The 22,436-nt window shown below is 43.5% G+C and overlaps 1 protein-coding gene across 5 annotated transcripts in view; it reads right to left on the bottom strand.

The window, feature by feature from the left end:
* The window catches only part of LOC141779802 (glutamate receptor ionotropic, kainate 2), a 342,007-nt gene that overhangs the window by 235,357 nt on the left and 84,214 nt on the right, over positions 1-22,436 (bottom strand). For 4 of the 5 annotated variants that reach the window (XR_012596437.1, XM_074654832.1, XM_074654833.1 and 1 more), the window contains exons 3-4: positions 7,821-7,988; positions 1,106-1,363 (exon numbers count right to left, since the gene is read on the bottom strand). Coding sequence is in view for 4 of the 5 variants with exons in the window: in XM_074654832.1 (XP_074510933.1) it covers positions 1,106-1,363; positions 7,821-7,988 (426 nt within the window). In the remaining variant the exon portion in view is untranslated. The remainder of the gene's footprint in view (positions 1-1,105; positions 1,364-7,820; positions 7,989-22,436) is intronic. The other variant, XM_074654834.1, reaches the window with a different exon arrangement.

Genomic DNA, 22,436 nt, shown 5'->3' with positions numbered 1-22,436 from the left:
ATTCATGGTCTGTAAAGTCCTGACTTTGTTGATCCCATGACTTTCTCTCTATAGCACCACCATGAGATTGGCATTTAAGGTTTTAAGTCAAATGTCTTGACAACAGCTGAGTGGATTGCCATGAAATATTAAATATGATTTTCCTGTAAGGATGAATTGTGATAACTTTGCTGACCGTCTGACCTTTCATCTAGCCCCATCATTAGGTCAAAATCTAACTTTGAGCAATACTTTGATTTGTGGCCAAATATCTGCAAATCCGTGATCTTTGTATATAGCATTAATTAGCAAATGTTAGTGTGCTAACACGATAAAGTAAGATGATGATTATGGTAAATATTAAACCTGGTAATCATCAGCATGTACATTGTTATTGTGAGCATTTTGCACTGCTGATATTAACACTTAGCTCATGTAGCAACTCATAATGTAATAACTGTGCATAATGTAATAATTTAAATGTAATAAAAGCTCATGATGTAATAATCAGCACATAATGTAAGAAAACTATGAGCACATGACGTAATAACAGTTTTATGCATATTGTATTAACTTATTACATAACAAGAAAATTAAACAAAAAAAAAGAATAATTTTATAAATTCAGTGCATAGTGTAATAATTTGGTCTTGAGGACATCATCAATCAGTTCCAAATTTGTGTGACAAAATTCAGGACTATAAGATATACAGTGACCCGGAGAAATGAGAGCCTTTACAGAGATGATACTGAATTCTAGGGCTGCATAAGGGTGCAGTGGTTAGCACTGTCGCCTCACAGCAAGAGGGTCGCAGGTTCAAACCCGGCTTGGACATGTTCTCAGGTATCGGTATCGGGACTGAAAAAGTTGGATATGTACATCCCTAATCATCATGTAGGAATAGTATTCAAGAATAATATCAAACAGTACATAAAGAGATACATTAAATGTGAAAATGTAGGCTACAACTCAATGTGTGTAGACTGAAGTCAGCAGAACACTAAAAACAGTTATATAAAAATGGTTCAGGAATAAAAACCTTCTGGTAACTGCTGGACAAGTTAGGAGTGGACAGATGAAATGAAACAACCGTAGTCAAAGTAGAGGACGTGCTTGTGGTCTTACCAGTGCTGTCATCATAAACCACGGTGACCGTCTTCCACTTGAAGAAGTGGACCAGGTCCAGGATGGCCCGGCTGAGGGACGAGAAGTCTGGATAGAGGCTGACATAGAAGATGTCTCTGTTGTCCGATACTTGGTGCTTCCACTTGGTCTGGATGTGTGGCACCCCCAGGGCGTTGCAAATGGACTGGACCGCATTGGCCGAGGAACTGTGAGAAGGACCGAAGATGGCCGCTACCCCCAGAGAAAGCTGGTCACAGGCTAGAGAGAGAGGGGGGGGGTATTTGACTAGTTAGCTTCCTCCTACTGTGATGCAGCGTATGTTCATGATGACCACCATACAGGACACACTGTCGGATGTAAACAAGGTCTGTATGCAACAATGCAGCATTAAGGATAAACCATATGTTAATAGGATTGATTATTAGTTACATTGTTTTTTTTAAATCTTTATATTATTATTATTATTATTAATATAAGTCTGTCAACATTCCATACTTTTATAATTGTCAACAAATCCCATGTGCAGAGCCCAACCAACAATGGATGTTTCCTACCAACCAAGCCATGCAGCCTGATACTGTATCTCTTCTTCCTCTGAGCCATAGAGCTCCATTGTTGTTAAAAACACATCAATGAGCCTCACTGTGTCACTGGCGGACATGTTCCTTCATCACCATGAACACAGACACTGGACTTTATTCTGACTCAACCCCACACACACCATCCTGCTGACAACAATACTCACTAGAGCTCTGTCATAGTTTGTCATTTGTTCCGATGATTGGTTCGTAGTTGTGGAGAAGGTGGGTCTTACCTAACATGACCCAGTCTGACAGAGACAAAGCGCAAAGGAAGACGAGAGGACAGCGGCATGTTGCTGATAGCAAGGAACCCTTTTGATGAAACCATGACAGACAACGAATGATGAAGTATTCTGGTTCAGTTTCTGTTGTTTCTGTCTGTTTGTGAACCTTAATGAACTGAAACCGACCGAGGTCAGTGTATGGTAGGCGACACAAGAAGAGCACTGGGCTGACCCGCTCACCCAGTCCAGTGAATCGAAGCTGCAGGAGACATGTAAAGCGACTGAGAGCACTCCAGGGTTCAGGTAAAGCCAACTTTTCTTGTTGTTGGCAATGAAGGCATTAAGTGTATGAGATGGGATGGCAGCTAGGACATAAGGCTTAGTGGTAATTAAATCCCCGAGACCTAACAACAAAGCATCTCATTAGTATTACTTGTGTACTAGGGATTCCTGAAAATGAGACATTTTCCGTCCTGGAAGCAGAAGCACACTATCATGGGAATCCCAGGAAAGTGACTTGTTTTTAAGATACAGCTGCAGCTACAGTCATTGGTCATAGTTCAAACAACACTAAATGCAACAAGGAGAAATATGCATAAAGCTATGGGTTCCCAACCTGACTGCTACAGTGTATTATTTAGTGGCATTACTGTAATAATTATTAAGACAAAAGAACACCATTTATGATAAAGGGACTGTTCGTAACTTCTTACACGTATAAATCATTGTTGGTCGGTGTCCCATGCGCGCTCGCGTGAGGCTACGCTGTTCAGACTCAGACTCCAACACAAACTACAGTGAAGCACCAAAACCTCTTGGTTGTATCTAGTGAAACCCGTCTGTTAAACAGTGTTTGCCGCAGTCGTAGGACGCGGAGGAGACCGTAGCTTTGGTCTCCAGGGGCCTCATGTATAAAAGACTGCGCAGCTTTCACACTGGAAGATGGCGTACTCACAAAATTGGAAAAGTACGTAAGCACAGAAATTTCCACCAGTATAAAACCGTGCGTACGCCTGTTCCTGCACACCTTTCCTTTATACATCCCAGTTAACGTGAAATTGAGCGCAGCTGCACGTGCCGCTTGGTCCGCCTTGTCTCCTCCTATTAATAACTATGTAAATGACTATAAACACGCGCCATGCTGTCACCTATTGTCCAAATAACGATGGCACATCAGGCTGGGAAAGCAACAAAAAAGAAGAATTTCACAGTGTGAAATTGAAGTGTTTGTTACTGAGGTGGAAGCTAGAAAACATATTTTATTTGATGGTTTTTCATCAGGAATCAGTAACAAACGCAACGTGTCTCCACAGCAGCTGACCGTGCGCTCCCGGAGGCCCGGTGGTTAAGGCATGTCATCTCTGGGACATTAGTTTAAATGTGTTTTTGTTGTGCCTCTCTGATGTTAAACATTATGCGAATGTAAGAAATATATGGGTTTGTTTTTTATCCCACATCATAAATAAAGCTCAGTAAGTTGAGTGGAAAAATTATTTTTACACATTTGTCGAGTTTCAGTACTTTATAGTTTGACACTGCCAGATGACAGAGTTTGCAGGACGACCTGCACATTTTCACGACTGGTCTAGAGTTTGCGGCACGGTCCGCACATTCTCACGTCACGTTGATTTTTTATACATCCCAGCGTGAGCGTGAAGCACAGCGTATGCAACATTTTAGTATGTGCGCACCGTTTATACATGAAGGTTCCCAGGACCGGAGTCTCTGCTGTACTCTGCTCCTCTGCTCCTCTGCCTGCCTGCTTGCCTTCACTCACACACCGCGCTCGTTCTCGCTCTCTCTCTCCACTCTCACGTTCATGCTGCTCACTCCACACTGCAGAAGAGTTAGTTTAGCTCTGAGAATATCTAGTGAATGTTCAGTGGACGTTTGTGCAGAAATAACTGCTGCAGCTCCTCCAGACCAACAGAGGTTTCCCGTGTCTTGTGAAGTGACGGGGCTCCGCAGAGAGAAACGTTATCGTCTCCGACCAAAACTGCGTTGTCTCCCCTGTTCCCTCCGGCCGCGGTCGGGAGGCTGAAGCAGGAAAAGCCAACACTAGGATCAGCATTGATTCATGGAGAGACCTTCGTCTGGTCAGCTAACATTACTGCCAAGCAGCTGAAATATAGAGTGATATTGTGCTTTTAGCTGACGTGTGTCTCCTCACTGTTTTGAGCGATACTCGTTCATGTCTATGTAGAGCGAGCACAAGCGCGAGCGCGGGCAACAGGACGCTGACTTCGTTGACTTAACGGCCACAGGAGTCGCTGTTAACAAGACATTTCTGATTCTTACAAACAGTCCCTTTAATCAACATTAGAATGAACATAACAAACTTTGCTGTAGCAGCTAAGCCTAAAACTCAAACTCACTGAGGGGCTGCATAGACAGCTTTTTTATAATTGATGTGTTCACTGCACCATCGCTTAAATGGATGGACTTGGACTTATATAGCGCTTTTCTAGTCTTCCGACCACTCAAAGCGCTTTACACTACATGTCAGTATTCACCCATTCACACACACATTCATACACTGATGGCAGAGGCTACTAAGGTGCCAACTTTGCCTATCAGGATTTAATCTAAATACTCATTCACACACTGATGGCTATGCCTCCGGGAGCAATTTGGGGTTAAGTGTCTTGCTCAAGGACACATCGACATGTGACCCGGAGCAGCCGGGGATCGAACCACCGACCTTCCGATTGGTGGACAACCTGCTCTACCCTCTGAGCCACAGACGCTTAGTAGTGTCTTGTGAAATAATAGAGTCCAACTCCTGTTCTTGCTTTTGCTGGAATATTTATTTATCACTGTTATGTGTCTTCAATGAATTACATGCAAGCAATCATAACCGGCGATGTCCAAAAACTCCATATGGTTAACATTTTCACTGATACTACCACAGCGTTCACCTGGTATGATGGTCAAAAAACTATTTCTGCTCCCTCTCCATCTAGCAACACCTATTACCTGCATGACAGTTCCTACCTTTATAGAAACACCCAACACAAGGGGGCCACCAACTGGGTCATTTGTGTCCTACATACACTAAACTCCAGAAATGGCTCCTACATTCGCTAGTTGTGAGGAATATGAAATGGCAAGGTCATTGTCTGTGATCTGTCTGCTGAGAAAAGCCTAATGGAAGTGATATTTGACAATTTTTCATTGTATAAACAAACAAAGTTTGTTAAAACAAGCATTTTGTCGTTTTAAAAGTAATTCTATCAAGCTGACACGGATTCCATTTTATGTTAGCATTCAGAGGCTGCTGGTGCAGGCCTTCTGTCATAGCCAAGCAATGTGAGATATAGTAGACGGCTAATAAAGATGACTGCTTAAACTAAAGTTAACAGGACATTTCTGTATATTTACTTTAGCATTTCAAATACTGTGAGATTTGCAAAACAGTTGGTTAAATACATAGAATGTATGTAAGAAGTGGACGTAGTCACCATGACGTTACCCATTGATTTGTGGACTACGCTTGTGAAGCATCGAGTTCAGCATTTTTGGACGTCGCCATCTTGTTTTTTTTGTAACCAGAAGTGACAGAGAGGGTGGAGCTACAACCGAACACTGAATAAGACCTTTTAAAGCGACCAAACGTTACAATTAACTTTGAAGAAGTGCAAACACACTGTGAAAGGGTTAAAGCTGTAAGACGAAAACACGGACAACGCCGTGGTAGAGACCTGTCAATCACCAGGTAGCCCCGCCCTAAAGCATCCCCTGCTTTATGGTCTATTTGACTCTAAATGGACCATAATTTCAGCCCGTTTGCACAAAAAGGCGTATAAATGCCACAATAATGCACAAGGCGTTAAGCATGCCATAAGTATGTCTTTCTTGATTTCTGCGTGTCATGTGTACGCCATGTATCCTGTACTGACTGTAATGTAAACGCATCTGCGTATAAATGCTACGGTTAGAGTTACTGACGTAGAATAAAAAGCAAAAAGACCACTTATGGTGGACGGGTACAAATACCGGACTTTTTTTAGGCAGGAGGCCTGTGTTCCAGACCATTGTTGACTCATGTTGTTTTGCAGGTTACATTATGGACGTTTGTCAGGTGTTTTCCGTAGTTGGATTACGTTGTTTTTGCACGTATTTTACGTAGTTTACGTACTAATTTTAAGCCCAACCATGACGTTTTCCCTTACCCTTAAGTGTTCTTCTTGCTGGAACCTAATTTAGTGGTTTTCTTGCCTAAAACAGACTGTGGATTTGTGCGGCGTACAAATGACATGCGAAAAGCGCCATAAAAATACTACACGTATAGGCTAAAATGCATACCCATGACATGCGGACTGTCTGTATAAAGTCGTGGTATTTATACGCCTTCCCATGAGACCAGGTTAATAATTTACCATACGAACATCATGCGTCATTAAAGAAGACTTGAAACTAGCGATTAACCATAAACTCGGATACATTCAGAACCGGAGGTTTCCATCTGGTTAAATATAGAACAATCCCAGCAGCCTCCATGGCGCGCTTAATGTGCAAAATGCTCATCAATTTGCTGATTTTAAGAACAGGGCAGCCTACTTCAGTCAGTGTTAGAACAATAGATTCATTAGGTGGGCCAAATAGAAGTTACTGTTGTGCTGCTGAGTTCTGCATCCCTGCCAAGTCCATGAATTGCATCCAGACGGGAGGATGTAAAGGCATTGGGTATTTCTGTAGTGATACGTAGCCTATATTTATCATATTGGTTTACGCCTAGACCCGAACTAGTTTTACAATTTTCCCCTTAATGTATTTCTGGGGAAATGGGAAATAGTTTGGATGTGTATTCCCGGGAATCCCGTTTCCCATGATTAAACCCTACTGTGTACTTGTGTGTGTAACAGCACTAAATGTGGAATAATCCTCCACCAGTCCCCAACAACTGAACTGCTTCCATTATTATTATTATTATTATTATTATTATTTAATGAAAATATACATTTGTGAGCCAAATGAAAGATGTATATCTTCAGTGGCCTTGGATCTGACAGCCACAGACAGGAAGTCACAAAGTATTTTTGGATTTGGTTTTGTCATGGGATTTGTTGACAATCATGAAACTACAGAATAACACCAGCCTCATCCTTTAAACAGGAAAGCAACATTGAGACAAATGATAACTATCTTAAGAGTATACTGGCCAAGATAAAGAGCAAAAACATAAGTAAACATTTAAAAACAGGTAGCACAAATATGTAACATAATACATTCATACATCAGGGGTCCACCTCATTAATGCTCATGTGGCTGAAAAAATTAGCATTTTTTGCCATGTTGTAGTGTATAAAAATGTATGAATGTATATGTACTGTAAACTGATATTGATTACACAATGTCTACTACATCACATTTCCACAATACAAAGCTGAAGCGAAAGGTGTGACCAATTTGAGCTTGCTTTCATGAAATTGTATTCCGGGGACATACAAACAACCGCACGTCTTTGTATTAGCTCGACTGTGCACTCTAATCACCTTTTTAAGGGAGTTGGCTAAATCACTGAGACAGGATATAATGGCCCGTAATTGATAAGAGACTTGAAATGTCAGCCTGATGCACACACAAAACTGATAGATTATAGCACTTTATTGGCTGTCTCTGGGGGCCAAACAGGTCTTTGAATTACTGCCGCTGAGTCATTACCTGGAACCAATCAATTCTCTCTGTTTACATTTGAAGTGCTCAGCCATTTCTCCCTTGCCTGATTATAATTGTCACAATCTAAGCCACTGCAGCTCGCAAGCCTCGAACGGGGAATACATTTACAATGCAAAGCAGCTACGGCACAGCATATGTGCACACACACATTCACTCACACACATATATACACACAGCCGAGAGCATGCCAACAACCGGAGGCAAATCTTCCAATCACAAACACATAAATACCTTTCCTGGAGGCTTCAAAGCTGTCATAGATGTTTATCCTTTGGATGTCGTAGGTGAGCGTGGTGTTTGGCAGTAGGGTTCTGTTCCTGTTGATTGTGTTTAAAGCAAATTTAAAGGCTAGTTCCTCAGCACCTGACGGGCCACTTTCAATGGACTCAAATATCCCCCCTGTCAAAGAAAGAGACACATCTGATTAGTGATGTATCCAGATTGAATTGTTTTGATTGGAAAAGATGCTTTAACAACAGCCACAGTGCAAAACATTAAGAAGCTTTTATTAAAGTGGCTACATGATTAAAAACAAGAGCGAGACATAACAACTGCACACCAGTCTTCCTCAAACAGTCACACAACGACAAGTGAACCGTGTTGACCAAGTTAAGCCTGTGTTAGTGCGGTGTAAGAGAGAAACATGAATTCAGAAGGTGTACAGTTGTATTTTTCTGTTTAGGTGTAAGAATATTTCCTTCATTGACATTTGGTTAGTATATTTTGTTTATTTATCAGACGTAGCAAACTCGCCGAAATGCATCCTGGTTACAGTGACCAGACGTCCCGGTTTGTCCGGGAATGTCCCGGTTTCAAGCTGGGTGTCTTGAGTCCCAACAAAAACACTCAAATTGTCTAAATTTTCACCACAATTAAAATAATGACAGTATTATACTTGCATAGATGTTTACCATGTTCTGTTCCACTCATTATTTAATTTATGCACACAAGATAAGTATATATATATATATATATATATATATAGAGAGAGAGAGAGAGAGAGAGAGAGGCAGCACAGCGCACCGCTGCAGTCTCTGACTAGAGTGATGTTGCGCTCGGTCAAGCTACAATTACACACGGCAGCACGGCTTTTTACATTTTGTACAACCAGCATCAGACTGTTGTAAAATAACCACAGAACTCTCCGTACTTATGTGCACATCAAATTAGTTGTGTTGATTAATTAATCTACACAGTTCCTTCTGCCTTCAACAGGTATGTAGGCAAAAAATTGTGAACCTTTTCACACGGTGTCTCCATCCTGAACAAAATGTCCTCTGAGCTCCACATTTTAATTCTAATAGCCTACATGTAGATGTGAGGCTGTGGAGAGCAACATGATGCGGGTTCAAAACTAAAGTTGAAAAATAATTTTCGTAGGCCCAGAAAACAATAAGTTTCCTTTGAGGGAAACTCTCTAAAGGACTCCCAAACTGTCAGTGCGTCATGACGGGGATAGTCTGTGATTAAAGGGGGAGAGAGCCACAGGTGCGCCAAGTTAGCCAACCTAATGAAACGCCTACGGTGCATGCATATTACCGCATGCACGTGCCTGTGCATGAACGTGCAGTACACTTAAGGGTCCCAGTTTGGGGGTTCAAAAATATGGTCACCCTAATCCTGGTACATGTAGGCACAGCCGGCCCGGCTCCGCAGCAAGAGAGATCAGCTTTCTATGTCAGTATAGCACACACTGGGGAATTTATACCTTCAGTGGACTACATTTACCATCAGCACTGATTGAACATCCATAAAAGGTGGCAAATTTTCCCTTTAGCAAGACACCTAAGAAGACAAAACATGTAAAACATCATACTAAAATTCACTTTCCTGCTCTGTAAAATAACAAAAACAGGTGATTCCTGATTGTAGACCAGTGGCTGGCAAGTCAGCTAACAAGACGTACCAGTTGGTGTTTCCTCCTCCTTTGGCGGAAGCTAACAGCTACCTCCCTGTCCAAGCTAACACATAAAATTGATATCAACCCTCCACTGTACCGGTCCAAATGGCAAAGGAATAATCCGCCCTACTCTGCTTCTGAGTCGCTTACCCTGATATTCTTACGCCGGGGCCACACAGCGCGCATCATGCTCGCGTGACGGCAGCGTCACGTCGTGGCCGCGTCATGCCCACCTAGGGTGTTCACACTAGACGCGAGTTACCCACGTCTCGGGAGCGTCCCGGAGCTACCTGTCAGCTGTGTTTTTGCTGTTGCTGACAGCCCTTTCTTTCTACATAGAGTTTGCCTTTTAATGGCCATTTAACTTCATAATAAATGTGATTTATATTTATTTAAGACAAAAAAGGGTAAGAACTGTGTGGTAATTTGTAAATATTATTAAAAACAAGCAAATAAATTCATACATAAATATTAATATATAGCCCATATAAATCCCTCTTTTCTGTCAGTGAAGAGGGATTTATATATATATAAATCCCTCTTCACTGACAGTGAGGAGGGATTTCTATGGGCTATATATACATATATATATATATATATATGTATATATATATATATATAAATCCCTCTTCATTGACAGTGAAGAGGGATTTCTATGGGCTATATATATATATATATAAATCCCTCTTCACTGACAGTGAAGAGGGATTTCTATGGGCTATATATATATATATATAAATCCCTCTTCATTGACAGTGAAGAGGGATTTCTGTGGGCTATATATTCCATCCATCCATCTTCAACCGCTTATCCGGGATCGGGTCGCGGGGGCAACAGCTCCAGCAGGGGACCCCAAACTTCCCTTTCCCGGGCCACATTAACCAGCTCTGACTGGGGGATCCCGAGGCGTTCCCAGGCCAGAGTAGAGATATAATCTCTCCATCTAGTCCTGGGTCTTCCCCGTGGTCTCCTCCCAGCTGGTCGTGCCTGGAACACCTCCCAAGGGAGGCGCCCAGGAGGCATCCGTGCTAGATGCCCGAACCACCTCAACTGGCTCCTTTCGACGCAAAGGAGCAAGGACTCTACTCCGAGTCCCTCACGGATGACTGAGCTTCTTACCCTATCTCTAAGGGAGACGCCAGCCACCCTCCTGAGGAAACCCATTTCGGCCACTTGCACCCGCGACCTCGTTCTTTCGGTCATGACCCAACCCTCATGACCATAGGTGAGAGTAGGAACGAAGATTGAACGGTAGATCGAGAGCTTTGCCTTCCGGCTCAGCTCTCTTTTCGTCACAACGGTGCGGTAAAGCGAATGCAATACCGCCCCTGCTGCTCCGATTCTCCGACCAATCTCACGTTCCATCGTCCCCTCACTCGCGAACAAGACCCCGAGATACTTAAACTCCTTCACTTGGGGTAAGGACTCATTCCCTACCCGGAGTAGGCAAACCACCGGTTTCCTGCTGAGAACCATGGCCTCAGATTTAGAGGTGCTGATTCTCATCCCGACTGCGTCACACTCGGCTGCGAACCGATCCAGTGAGTGCTGGAGGTCGCAGACCGATGATGCCAACAGGACCACATCATCTGCAAAAAGCAGCGATGAGATCCTCAGCACACCGATCTGCAAACCCTCCTCCACCCGACTACGCCTCGATATCCTGTCCATGAATATCACGAACAGGATTGGTGACAAAGCGCAGCCCTGGCGGAGGCCAACCCCCACCGGAAACGAGTCCGACTTATTGCCGAGGATCCGAACACAGCTCTCGCTTTGGGCGTACAGGGATTGGATGGCCCTGAGAAGTGCCCCCCTCACCCCATACTCCCGCAGCACCCCCCACAGTATCTCCCGGGGGACCCGGTCATATGCCTTCTCCAAGTCCACAAAACACATGTAGACTGGATGGGCATACTCCCAGGCCCCCTCCAGGATCCTTGCGAGAGTGAAAAGCTGGTCCGTTGTTCCACGGCCAGGACGGAATCCGCATTGTTCCTCTTCGATCTGAGGTTCGACTATCGGCCGAACCCTCCTTTCCAGCACCTTGGAGTAGACTTTACCAGGGAGGCTGAGCAGTGTGATACCCCTGTAATTGGCACACACTCTCTGGTCCCCCTTTTTGAAAAGGGGAACCACCACCCCGGTCTGCCACTCCTTAGGCACTGTCACCGACTTCCACGCGGTGTTGAAGAGACGTGTCATCCAAGACAGCCCCTCCCCACCCAGAGCCTTCAGCATTTCTGGGCGGATCTCATCAACCCCCGGGGCTTTGCCACTGTGGAGTTGTTTGACTACCTCAGTGACTTCCACCAGGGTAATTGATGATGGTCCCCCATCAGCTTCCAGCTCTGCCTCTACCATAGAGGGCGTATTGGTCGGATTCAGAAGTTCCTCAAAGTGCTCCTTCCACCGCCCGATTACCTCCTCAGTTGAGGTCAACAGTGTCCCATCCTTACTGTACACAGCTTGGATGGTTCCCCGTTTCCCCCTCCTAAGGTGCCGGATGGTTTTCCAGAAGCACTTTGGTGCCGACCGAAAGTCCTTCTCCATGGCTGCTCCGAACTCCTCCCACACCCGCTGCTTTGCCTCCGTCACGGCAGTGGCTGCTGCTCTTCGGGCCCGTCGGTACCCTGCAACTGCCTCCGGAGACCTCCGAGATAACATATCCCGGAAGGCCTCCTTCTTCAGTCGGACGGCTTCCCTGACCACCGGTGTCCACCACGGTGTTCGAGGGTTGCCGCCCCTTGAGGCACCTAAGACCTTAAAACCACAGCTCACCGCCGCAGCTTCAGCAATGGAAGCTTTGAACATCGTCCACTCGGGTTCAATGCCCCCAACCTCCACAGGGATGCCAGAAAAGCTCCGCCGGAGGTGTGAGTTGAAGATCTCTCGGACAGGGGCCTCCTCCAGACGTTCCCAGTTCACCCTCACTACGCGTTTGGGCTTACCAGGTCTGTCCAGAGTCTTCCCCCACCCTCTGACCCAACTCACCACCAGATGGTGATCAGTTGACAGCTCCGCCCCTCTCTTCACCCGAGTGTCCAAAACATGCGGCCTCAGATCAGATGATACGATTACAAAATCGATCATCGACCTTCGGCCTAGGGTGCTCTGGTACCACGTACACTTATGAGCATCCTTATGTTCGAACATGGTGTTCGTTATGGACAATCCATGACTAGCACAGAAGTCCAACAACAAACGACCACTCGGGTTTAGATCAGGGAGGCCGTTCCTCCCAATCACGCCACTCCAGGTGTCTCCATCGTTGCCCACGTGCGCGTTGAAGTCTCCCAGGAGAACTATGGAGTCCCCTACTGGAGCCCCATACAGGACTCCATTCAGGGTCTCCAAGAAGGCCGAATACTCCGAACTGCTGTTTGGTGCATACGCACAAACAACAGTCAGAGTTTTCCCCCCCATAACCCGAAGGCGTAGGGAGGCGACCCTCTCGTCCACCGGGGTAAACTCCAACGTAGCGGCACTCAGCCGGGGATTTGTGAGTATCCCCACACCCGCCCGGCGCCTCACACCATGGGCAACTCCAGAGAAGAATAGAGTCCAACCCCTATCCAAGAGTACGGTTCCAGAACCGAGGCTGTGCGTAGAGGTAAGCCCTACCAGATCCAACTGGTAGCGCTCCACCTCCCGCACAAGCTCCGGCTCCTTCCCCCACAGAGAGGTGACGTTCCACGTCCCCAGAGCCAGCCTCTGCCGCCCGGGTCCAGTCCGTCGAGGTCCCTGGCCTTCACTGCCACCCGTGTGGCAGCGCACCCGACCCAAGCGGTTCTTCCCGCAGGTGGTGAGCCCACAGGATGGAGAGGAGGGGGGTGCCACGTTCCTTTTTCGGGGTATCCCCGGCCGGGCTCCGTGGCAAGCCCAGCCACCAGACGCTCGTTGACGGGCCCTCCGTCTGGGCCTGGCTCCAGACGTGGGCCCCGGGCTTCCTCCGGGCCGGGTAACTCCTCCTCTGCCTCGTGTCGTCATTGGGTTTTTTGTGAACCATTCTTAGTCCGGCCCCTCACCTAAGACCAATTTGCCATGGGAGACCCTACCAGGAGCACGAGGCTCCAGACAACACAGCCCTCAGGGTCATAGGGACACACAAACCTCTCCACCACGTTAAGGTGATGGTTCCCGGAGAGGGGGCTATATATTAATACAAAAAAATAAATAAATACATTAGTAGTAAGAGAGAGCCTACAGCAATCCCTCTTCACTTTGACTGGCACAGTTTTAAACAACATTTCCAGGGGGTTTCGGGTTCCTGTTCTACAGCATTCCAGGTTGCGGCTTTTATCGAAAACGACTTAATTTACAATTGGGGCGGGACAGCAATTTACATTATAAATGCTGATGTTCCGACATCTCAGGCAACTTGGAGCTTTTCACCACCTTGTTGCTGAACTGCGCCTTGATGGAGAAAAACACCTGAAGTATTTCAGAATGATAAATATAAGTAAAGTGGTTTTTTTTTTATTATTATAAAACAAAGCAAAATAAACAGTTTCGTTATTTGTTAACCTTTAGAAAACGAAAATTATTATTAAATATCTTTAAAAAAATTAAATAACACCTCTAAAAGAAAGAACAATAAAGTTACGTGGTGTTTGTTGAGAGAGAGAGAGAGAGAGGGGGAGAGAGAGAGAGAGAGAGAGAGAGAGAGCGCATCGAAAAATACTGCCCATCACCTGATGTTCTTATAACCTATTAACCCAGTCTATTATATTTATAGCATATGTAGGGTTTCTGCTATGACTACTACAGTGTCTACAAAATTAAAAGCCTGTACTATATTAACTTGATGGAAACCTGCAAGTACACCACTGCTTTATTTAGAGTATTTCAGAATAAAAGCATTGTGTTAATGAATGAATGATTCTGTGCACTAAAAACGCTAGAGGACTTTTATTTTGAAATCTAGATAGGAAGTGTAAAATATTGATGGTCAGTGACATATTCTACAGATGTCTAGACATGGAAACTGTAGTAATCTTGCTGGTATGATGTTCATATACTGTCAATAGATCACCTTCACTGTCTGTTGCTGCTGGGAGACGCAGCCGAGAGGTAAGCGGCAAGCGTGAAAAATAGGCGAGCCTTCTATTCTATAAAATAGACGCGCGTCTGACGTGCGTCTGACGCGCGTCTGACGTGCGTCTCATGCGGGCAGTGTGTCCACTCTAACCTGTTAACATGGACGCCGAAATAAAAAACAACACGCGACGTTGCCGTCACGCGAGCATGATGCGCGCTGTGTGCTCCAGGCTTTACCTAAACCCTAACCAATCTTACTCCTCATGCCTAAACCAACCAACGAAGGCAACGAGTACTAACCAATCAGAGGCGAGTAGGGCGGGACATGCCTTCGCCATAGTATGATTCGTAATTTAGCGTCCCGGTTCCTTAAATGTCAAAGACTAAAGCCTGGAGCACACAGCGCGCTTCATGCTCGCGTGACGGCAACGTCGCGTGTTGTTTTTTATTTCGGCGTCCATGTTAACAGGTTAGAGTGGACACACTGCCCGCATGAGACGCACGTCAGACGCGCGTCAGACGCACGTCAGACGCGTGTCTATTTTATAGAATAGAAGGCTCGCCTATTTTTCACGCTTGCCGCTTACCTCTCGGCTGCGTCTCCCAGCAGCAACAGACAGTAAAGGTGATCTATTGACAGTATATGAACATCATACCAGCAAGATTACTACAGTTTCCATGTCTAGACATCTGTAGAATATGTCACTGACCATCAATATTTTACACTTCCTATCTAGATTTCAAAATAAAAGTCCTCTAGCGTTTTTAGTGCACAGAATCATTCATTCATTAAAGGTCACATATTATACTCCATAGAGAGAGAAAGAGAGAAAGAGAGAGAGAGAGAGAGAGAGAGAGAGAGAGAGACGAGTGGAGAGATAGCAGCTAGAATAAAGTTTATAAACCACTTTAAAGTTTATAAACCAGAAACTTCACCCAGCGCACGTTACCGGAGGAATCTGATCAGAAATCGGCGACACATGATGAACATCTGCGGTCCAGATTCCAGGTTTTCCTGTCTTTACAGATCCATCTGTGAGAAATGACCGACAGAATCATCCCAGAGGAGAGCAGACAGCTGAGAGCAGATGGCTCTGTTTACATGGAGATACAGAGCTAACCTGGTAGCATGTAGCTAACCCGTTAGCATGTAGCTACATGCTAACGGGTTAGCTACATGCTACCGCTATGACACGGTGTGTAAACACAGCGACCATCAGGGTGGAAAATAGAAGATGTGAAACGGTAGTCAGTTCATTATTTCTGCTAAAAGATAAATGTATGGAAGATCAGAGTAATGGTATATTATTTACAGTAGTAGCTGTCTCTGTGTTACCATGACTACAGACCACCGGAGCTTAGCTTACCATAGTTTACCAGAGCTGAAGACTTTCTCCTGTACCATGTTAACATAACTGCAGGTGAGATGATTACAAATGCTGTGAATAATTAATATTGTCATCTGTCTACTCAAATAAAGTTTGACTGTGAAACAGAAATGTGTTGTGTTGCTTACAAGTCACTATTTACTACCTGTAATCTGCTACATGCATGACATCAAATATATATAATATATAAATATCATCTGTTTAAACAGTGTAATTACATAAAGCCTTTGTGAAAGAACATGTTATATTTAGATGATGGGAGTACATGAAGCCTGTTCTGCTGGTTCTTGCAGACTAACTGTAGGAGCTACTTTGCTCAAGTTCGGTTGAGGAGGAGAGACAGTGACGCGCTGTGGGGCGGGGTCAGCTACTGAAGGTTCTCTCTGGTTCGACCAGGAAACCCTCACGTGGCTTGCATTCTCTAATGACGTCAGAATACAAGGAAAAAAGCGAATTTTTTTTCTGCACCCATTTCCGGACAAACGGAGGAGGAGAAAAAGAGAGAGGATGGTCTTTTATGATACTATGGTGGCCTGTAGACACACTGGGGACAGATATTGATGTTTAAAAGACATGGAAAAGTGCATTTTGCATAATAGGTGACCTTTAACACAATGCTTTTATTCTGAAATACTCTAAATAAAGCAGTTGTCTACTTGCAGGTTTCCATCAAGTTAATATAGTACAGGCTTTTAATTATGTAAACACTGTAGTAGTCATAGCAGAAACCCTACATATGCTATAAATATAATAGACTGGGTTAATAGGTTATAAGAACATCAGGTGATGGGCAGTATTTTTCCGATGCGCTCTCTCAATCTCTCTCTCTCTCTCCCTCTCTCTCTCTCTCTCTCTCTCTCTCTCTCTCAACAAACACCACGTAACTTTATTGTTCTTTCTTTTAGAGGTGTTATTTAATTTTTTTAAAGATATTTAATAATAATTTTCGTTTTCTAAAGGTTAACAAATAACGAAACTGTTTATTTTGCTTTGTTTTATAATAATAAAAAAAACCCACTTTACTTATATTTATCATTCTGAAATACTTCAGGTGTTTTTCTCCATCAAGGCGCAGTTCAGCAACAAGGTGGTGAAAAGCTCCAAGTTGCCTGAGATGTCGGAACATCAGCATTTATAATGTAAATTGCTGTCCCGCCCCAGATGTAAATTAAGTCGTTTTCGATAAAAGCCGCAACCTGGAATGCTGTAGAACAGGAACCCGAAACCCCCTGGAAACTTTTTTTAAAACTGCCAGTCAAAGTGAAGAGGGATTGCTGTAGGCTCTCTCTTACTACTAATGTATTTATTTATTTTTTTGTATTAATATATAGCCCACAGAAATCCCTCTTCACTGTCAATGAAGAGGGATTTCTATATATATAGCCCATATAAATCCCTCTTCACTGTCAATGAAGAGGGATTTATATATATATATATATATATATAGCCCATAGAAATCCCTCCTCACTGTCAGTGAAGAGGGATTTATATATATATAAATCCCTCTTCATTTATATGGGCTATATATTAATATTTACGTATGAATTTATTTGCTTGTTTTTAATAATATTTACAAATTACCCTTTTTTGTCTTAAATAAATATAAATCACATTTATTATGAAGTTAAATGGCCATTAAAAGGCAAACTCTATGTAGAAAGAAAGGGCTGTCAGCAACAGCAAAAACACAGCTGACAGGTAGCTCCGAGACGCTCCCGAGACGTGGGTAACTCGCGTCTAGTGTGAACACACTAGGTGGGCATGACGCGGCCACGACGTGACGCTGCCGTCAGGCGAGCCTGAAGCGCGCTGTGTGGCCCGGGCGTAAGGGTTACTGGGATTAATAACCATAGTGACTAAATTTCTGTAATCTTTTACACAACTTGTTACTAAAAAAGCCAACACATAGCTGAATAAACACTCTATCAATATTAGTAATGATAATGAGAACATATATATGAAGTAAAGGAGATTTTTTTCCTAATTACTTTCTATTTTTGGAATATCTGCATTCTTTCTGCACATGCCTTCCCTCAGTTACCTCAAAGATGTTCCCCTGCTAAGATGCACTACTCTATTATTGATTGCCATTTATGAGCGCTGTACCACTTTCCTGAGATCTTTCAAGAGATAACCATGTTAGAGTAAATGATGTTTACAGGTTTTGGGGAGATGCACAGAGAACTCACCCTTTTTTCAATAATTGTAGTATTATAAATTAAAGTCTGATGCAACTGTTGCTTCAGTAGCCAAGCACTCAGTGCAGGTCCAGTTTGCCCATGGTGCTGTGGACCCTGGACTGGTTGCACTATGAAAGTCACAACTGATAACAGGAAGCCTGAATTTGCCATTTAATCTGTGATTCATGTAAATACGTTTGGGAGAATGAATTGTCAGTACAGTTGTGAAGTGGGAGGAGTATTTGTCCTCACTATAATTTCCCTTTTGTTCATGTTCATCAACATACAAACATGGGAGTGGTGTAATCATCAGTTCTGGGTCGGCTGTGGCTCAGACGGTAGAGCACCACCAATCAGGATGTCCTTGAGCAAGACACTTCACCCCAACCTGCTCCTGAAGGCTGAGTTATCAGTGTGTGAGTGAGTATTTAGATCAGATCCTGATGGGCAGGTTGGCTGGTTGGTTGTATGAATGTGTGTGTGAATGGGTAAATGGTAAATGGACTTGGACTTATATAGCGCTTTTCTAGTCTTCCGACCACTCAAAGCGCTTTACACTACATGTCAGTATTCACCCATTCACACACACATTCATACACTGATGGCAGAGGCTACTAAGGTGCCAACTTTGCCCATCAGGATTTAATCTAAATACTCATTCACACACCGATGGCTATGCCTCCGGGAGCAATTTGGGGTTAAGTGTCTTGCTCAAGGACACATCGACATGTGACCCGGAGCAGCCGGGGATCGAACCACCGACCTTCCGATTGGTGGACAACCTGCTCTACCCTCTGAGCCACAGCCGCCCTGGGTGAATGCTGACATGTAGTGTAAAGAGCTTTGAGTGGTCGGAAGATTAGGAAAGCGCTGTATAAATGCAAGTCCATTTAGTTTTCAGAATTTCAACATCTTTTCTGACACTGTTTTTAATGTGTGTGATATTTATGACCTTATCACCAGTTAGATCGTCGATATTGGACAATACTGCAGAACCCTGAAATTACACTCAATGCCAACTTTTAATAATGCCTATGCCAATATTTTTAAATCATTTCTCTGCACATGGCAACTATGGTATGATCAAGGTTATGGAAGTAAATTGTGCGCTGCAGAATCATCCAGTACAGACATTGTCCCGATATCGGATGGCTCTCACACACCAATGACTCTTAGCCATGATGGCAGTCAGAGCTGAACTCAAACACTGTGGAATAGTTGACTATTTAATCCAGAAATATCTGATCAGGGTTCTGTAGTGTATAACATTAGGTCACCGTTAGAGGCAGAATTTTAACCCTTTGAGCCCTGGGCTGCTTTTTCTTGATTTATATTCTTTTAATTTACAGGCTTGTAGCGTTGTCACTAAATGTGCCAGGCACGTCATATTGTTATGATTGTTATTTGAATTTGAAATTGTGTGTTGGGACATACAGGCAAAAATCACAACAGACATATGTATACGAATGGATAGAGGTAGGTGTCTGTGTGTCAGTGTAGGAACTTTATGACTTTACACTAAATTTTTAAGGATTTGTCACAATCATTCTTTGTCTTTCTCCATTTCTAATGAATGCTTAGAATTTGTTATATAAATGTATACTTTATATATATATATATATATATATATATATATATATATATATATATATATACATATAGACAGGGCAAGAATTGGTTTCCTATATCGTAATAAAGCATCTTTTACCTACTCTGCAAAAGACACCTTGGTTAAAATGACAATTCTCCCAATCCTGGATTATAGCGACCAAAGATCTCCTCAATAAACTGGACGTCATCGACCATACTGCCATTCACCATGCCATGTCACCGGTGCCCCTTTCAACGCTCATCACTGTAACCTGTATTCTCTAGTCAACTGGCCATCACTCCATACCAGGCGTCAGATCCACTGGTACCAGTTCATTTATAAAAATATCATCGGCAAAACCATCCTCCATATCTCCGCTCACTACTCAATATCTTCAACAGTAGCCGCAATTTATGTTCTAGCAAATTCATCAGTGTGGTCGTTCTCAAAGTCTGCACCTCCTTTGGTCGTCACTCATTCCAGTTTGCTGCTCCTAGTGACTGAAACGAGTTACAACAGACGCTAAAACTCCACACCCTCCTTTAATAACTCATTACAAGCAACAGCAGGAACACAGCACACACACATATATATACAGTATAAATGTATGGGTATGTATTACAAATGATGATTACAAGCCAGCATCTGAGGTTATACAGTGTGCCTATTTTTTACCAAAAAGCATGGTACTAGACTGCTCTCCTTGAGTACACAGGTTTTTATTTTTGACTTGTTCTTTTTCAATCCAGCTGCTCACTTTTGTGCTAATCATTCAATCAGTTTAGTTCTATGTCCATCCAAGCCTTGAAAGAGTTCCAACCAGCAACAATGTCTATGTAGGAAATATAAAAAGGTAAAACCCACATATGCTCGAGTCTAACTAAGCAAGCTTTTACTATCCTGACACAATAAATGAATGACCAATGAGCCTCATGATAGCAAAGCAACCGGATCCACTGAAGCTTGAATAACAGTAAGAGGCGCTTTAAAGTGTTTCCTTCAAAAAGCCGCAGATGTGTGTTTAAAAGTGCGGGTCTCCACAGCTACTGCCCTCCAGTGAATACTTCTGACAGCCAGCAGATGAATGGAGAGAGAGGAGGCCTGGGGAGTTGAAGGTGATGGGGGGGGGGGGGGGGGGGGGGGTCGGGTTCTTAGATCAATGTACTCTGATTGGCCGATGAATCAATCAATCAAGCCCTCGGGGAGCAGTGGAGAGCAACGGTGAGAGATTGAAGTGTTTTGTTTGGGTTGGCCCTATGGCCTGGCCCTGCTGGCTCAGTGTCAGTCAGAGGGAGTTTTATTTAGTCCAACTACAAGCACTGTAGGACCCTCTTGAAGTCTAGACGTAATCCATACACACCATTGCACGAGTACTGCAGGTCCTTCCTGTCACAAGCGATTACCACAGGACAGGCTGATTCTGATCAGTGCTCTCTTACAGTGATTTCACCAGTGGACTCTTTAGAAATGCTCTTTTTCCAGGAGCATTTATTTTGCCTGTGTGCTGGAGCTTAAAGCAAACATCTAAACAGAAAGACCTCTGACAGCAGCAGCACTGTCGAGAAGTTTCTGCTTTCATTAGTATTCATCTCGTGGGAGAGCCCTATTTTGCTTGCCATAATGAGTTTGAAGGAATTAATAAGCATCAGTTAAGCGGGATGTACTATAATTGGAAAGCTGAACGTTTGGAATGGGTCCGTTCACACACGAGGAACGCTGTCTTCCTGCTGAGAATCTCTGCAGCTCCATTGAAAGGAATTTGGCCTGTAAGTGTGGAGATGAATCACTGCAGACAGGTGAGTCTGTGTTAGAGAGGTGACTGTCTAAGTAGGTAAGTTTGAATATGAATACACATGGAGTCTAATGAGAAAGTTGTTCGCTTGTCTGCATGGACACAGAGATATGGAAATGAAGCAGAAGTAGTGAGATGAGTGTAGAAGGAAAGAGAGAAAATCCTCCAATGCTTGTTCTCATCTTAATTAGAGTTAGTCTTGGGTTGGGATTGGGATTAGTTTTAAAATCCAAATTATTCTATTCCAAACCTCTCTGTAGAAATTCTATTCCCAACCTCTCTCTGGGATTCATTTACAAATGTTTCCAAAGATAATCATTATAATAATGCAAAAAGTAAATTTTGTCAGACACATAATCTGAGCCCGTCAGTGACAACAACAAGCACTTTTAGTGAACCTAAAATGACAGCACCAGGTTGCCACAATAATTACATTACAGACCATTTAGCAGCCGGGTGCTGCAACGTACTCCCTCAATACTGGACTGAATTAAAAAATTGCAAAAAAAAATACCAACGTTACCCTTTAAGCAGCCCAGTTGCTAGGAAGAAATATGTGCATTCTACGTTTCTGCAAACTGGGGATACGCTGAATGTCAATGATTTTGTATTCGGTCAGAACAAGTGACGTAGTATAAAGAGCGAAAAGAGACAGATCGGGCGTTACACTCAGCTGTTTGTTTGTGTCCCGTGTTCACAACGTTCAGGTTCATTTTCACTCTACAAACGTAGTATTTTTAAGCCTAAATATGGAGTTCTTTCCTAAACCTAACTATCGTGGTTTTGTTGCCTAATTTCTGCAAGCGTGATACGACGCTAATATGAAACATATTCATGAAACGTATCCCTGGTTTGAAACATGTTCATGAAACGTATGAACTGGTGCTAAATCTGTGTTTTCCTGTGATCTCACAATTCCATTTTTTTTTGTGGTTGTTACCACCAACAGCCAACAT

This window comes from Sebastes fasciatus, chromosome 12 (assembly GCF_043250625.1).
Source record: "Sebastes fasciatus isolate fSebFas1 chromosome 12, fSebFas1.pri, whole genome shotgun sequence".
Lineage (NCBI taxonomy): Eukaryota > Metazoa > Chordata > Actinopteri > Perciformes > Sebastidae > Sebastes > Sebastes fasciatus.
Note: the sequence above shows the minus strand (reverse complement) of the source record. Positions and strands in the feature narration are given on the sequence as shown.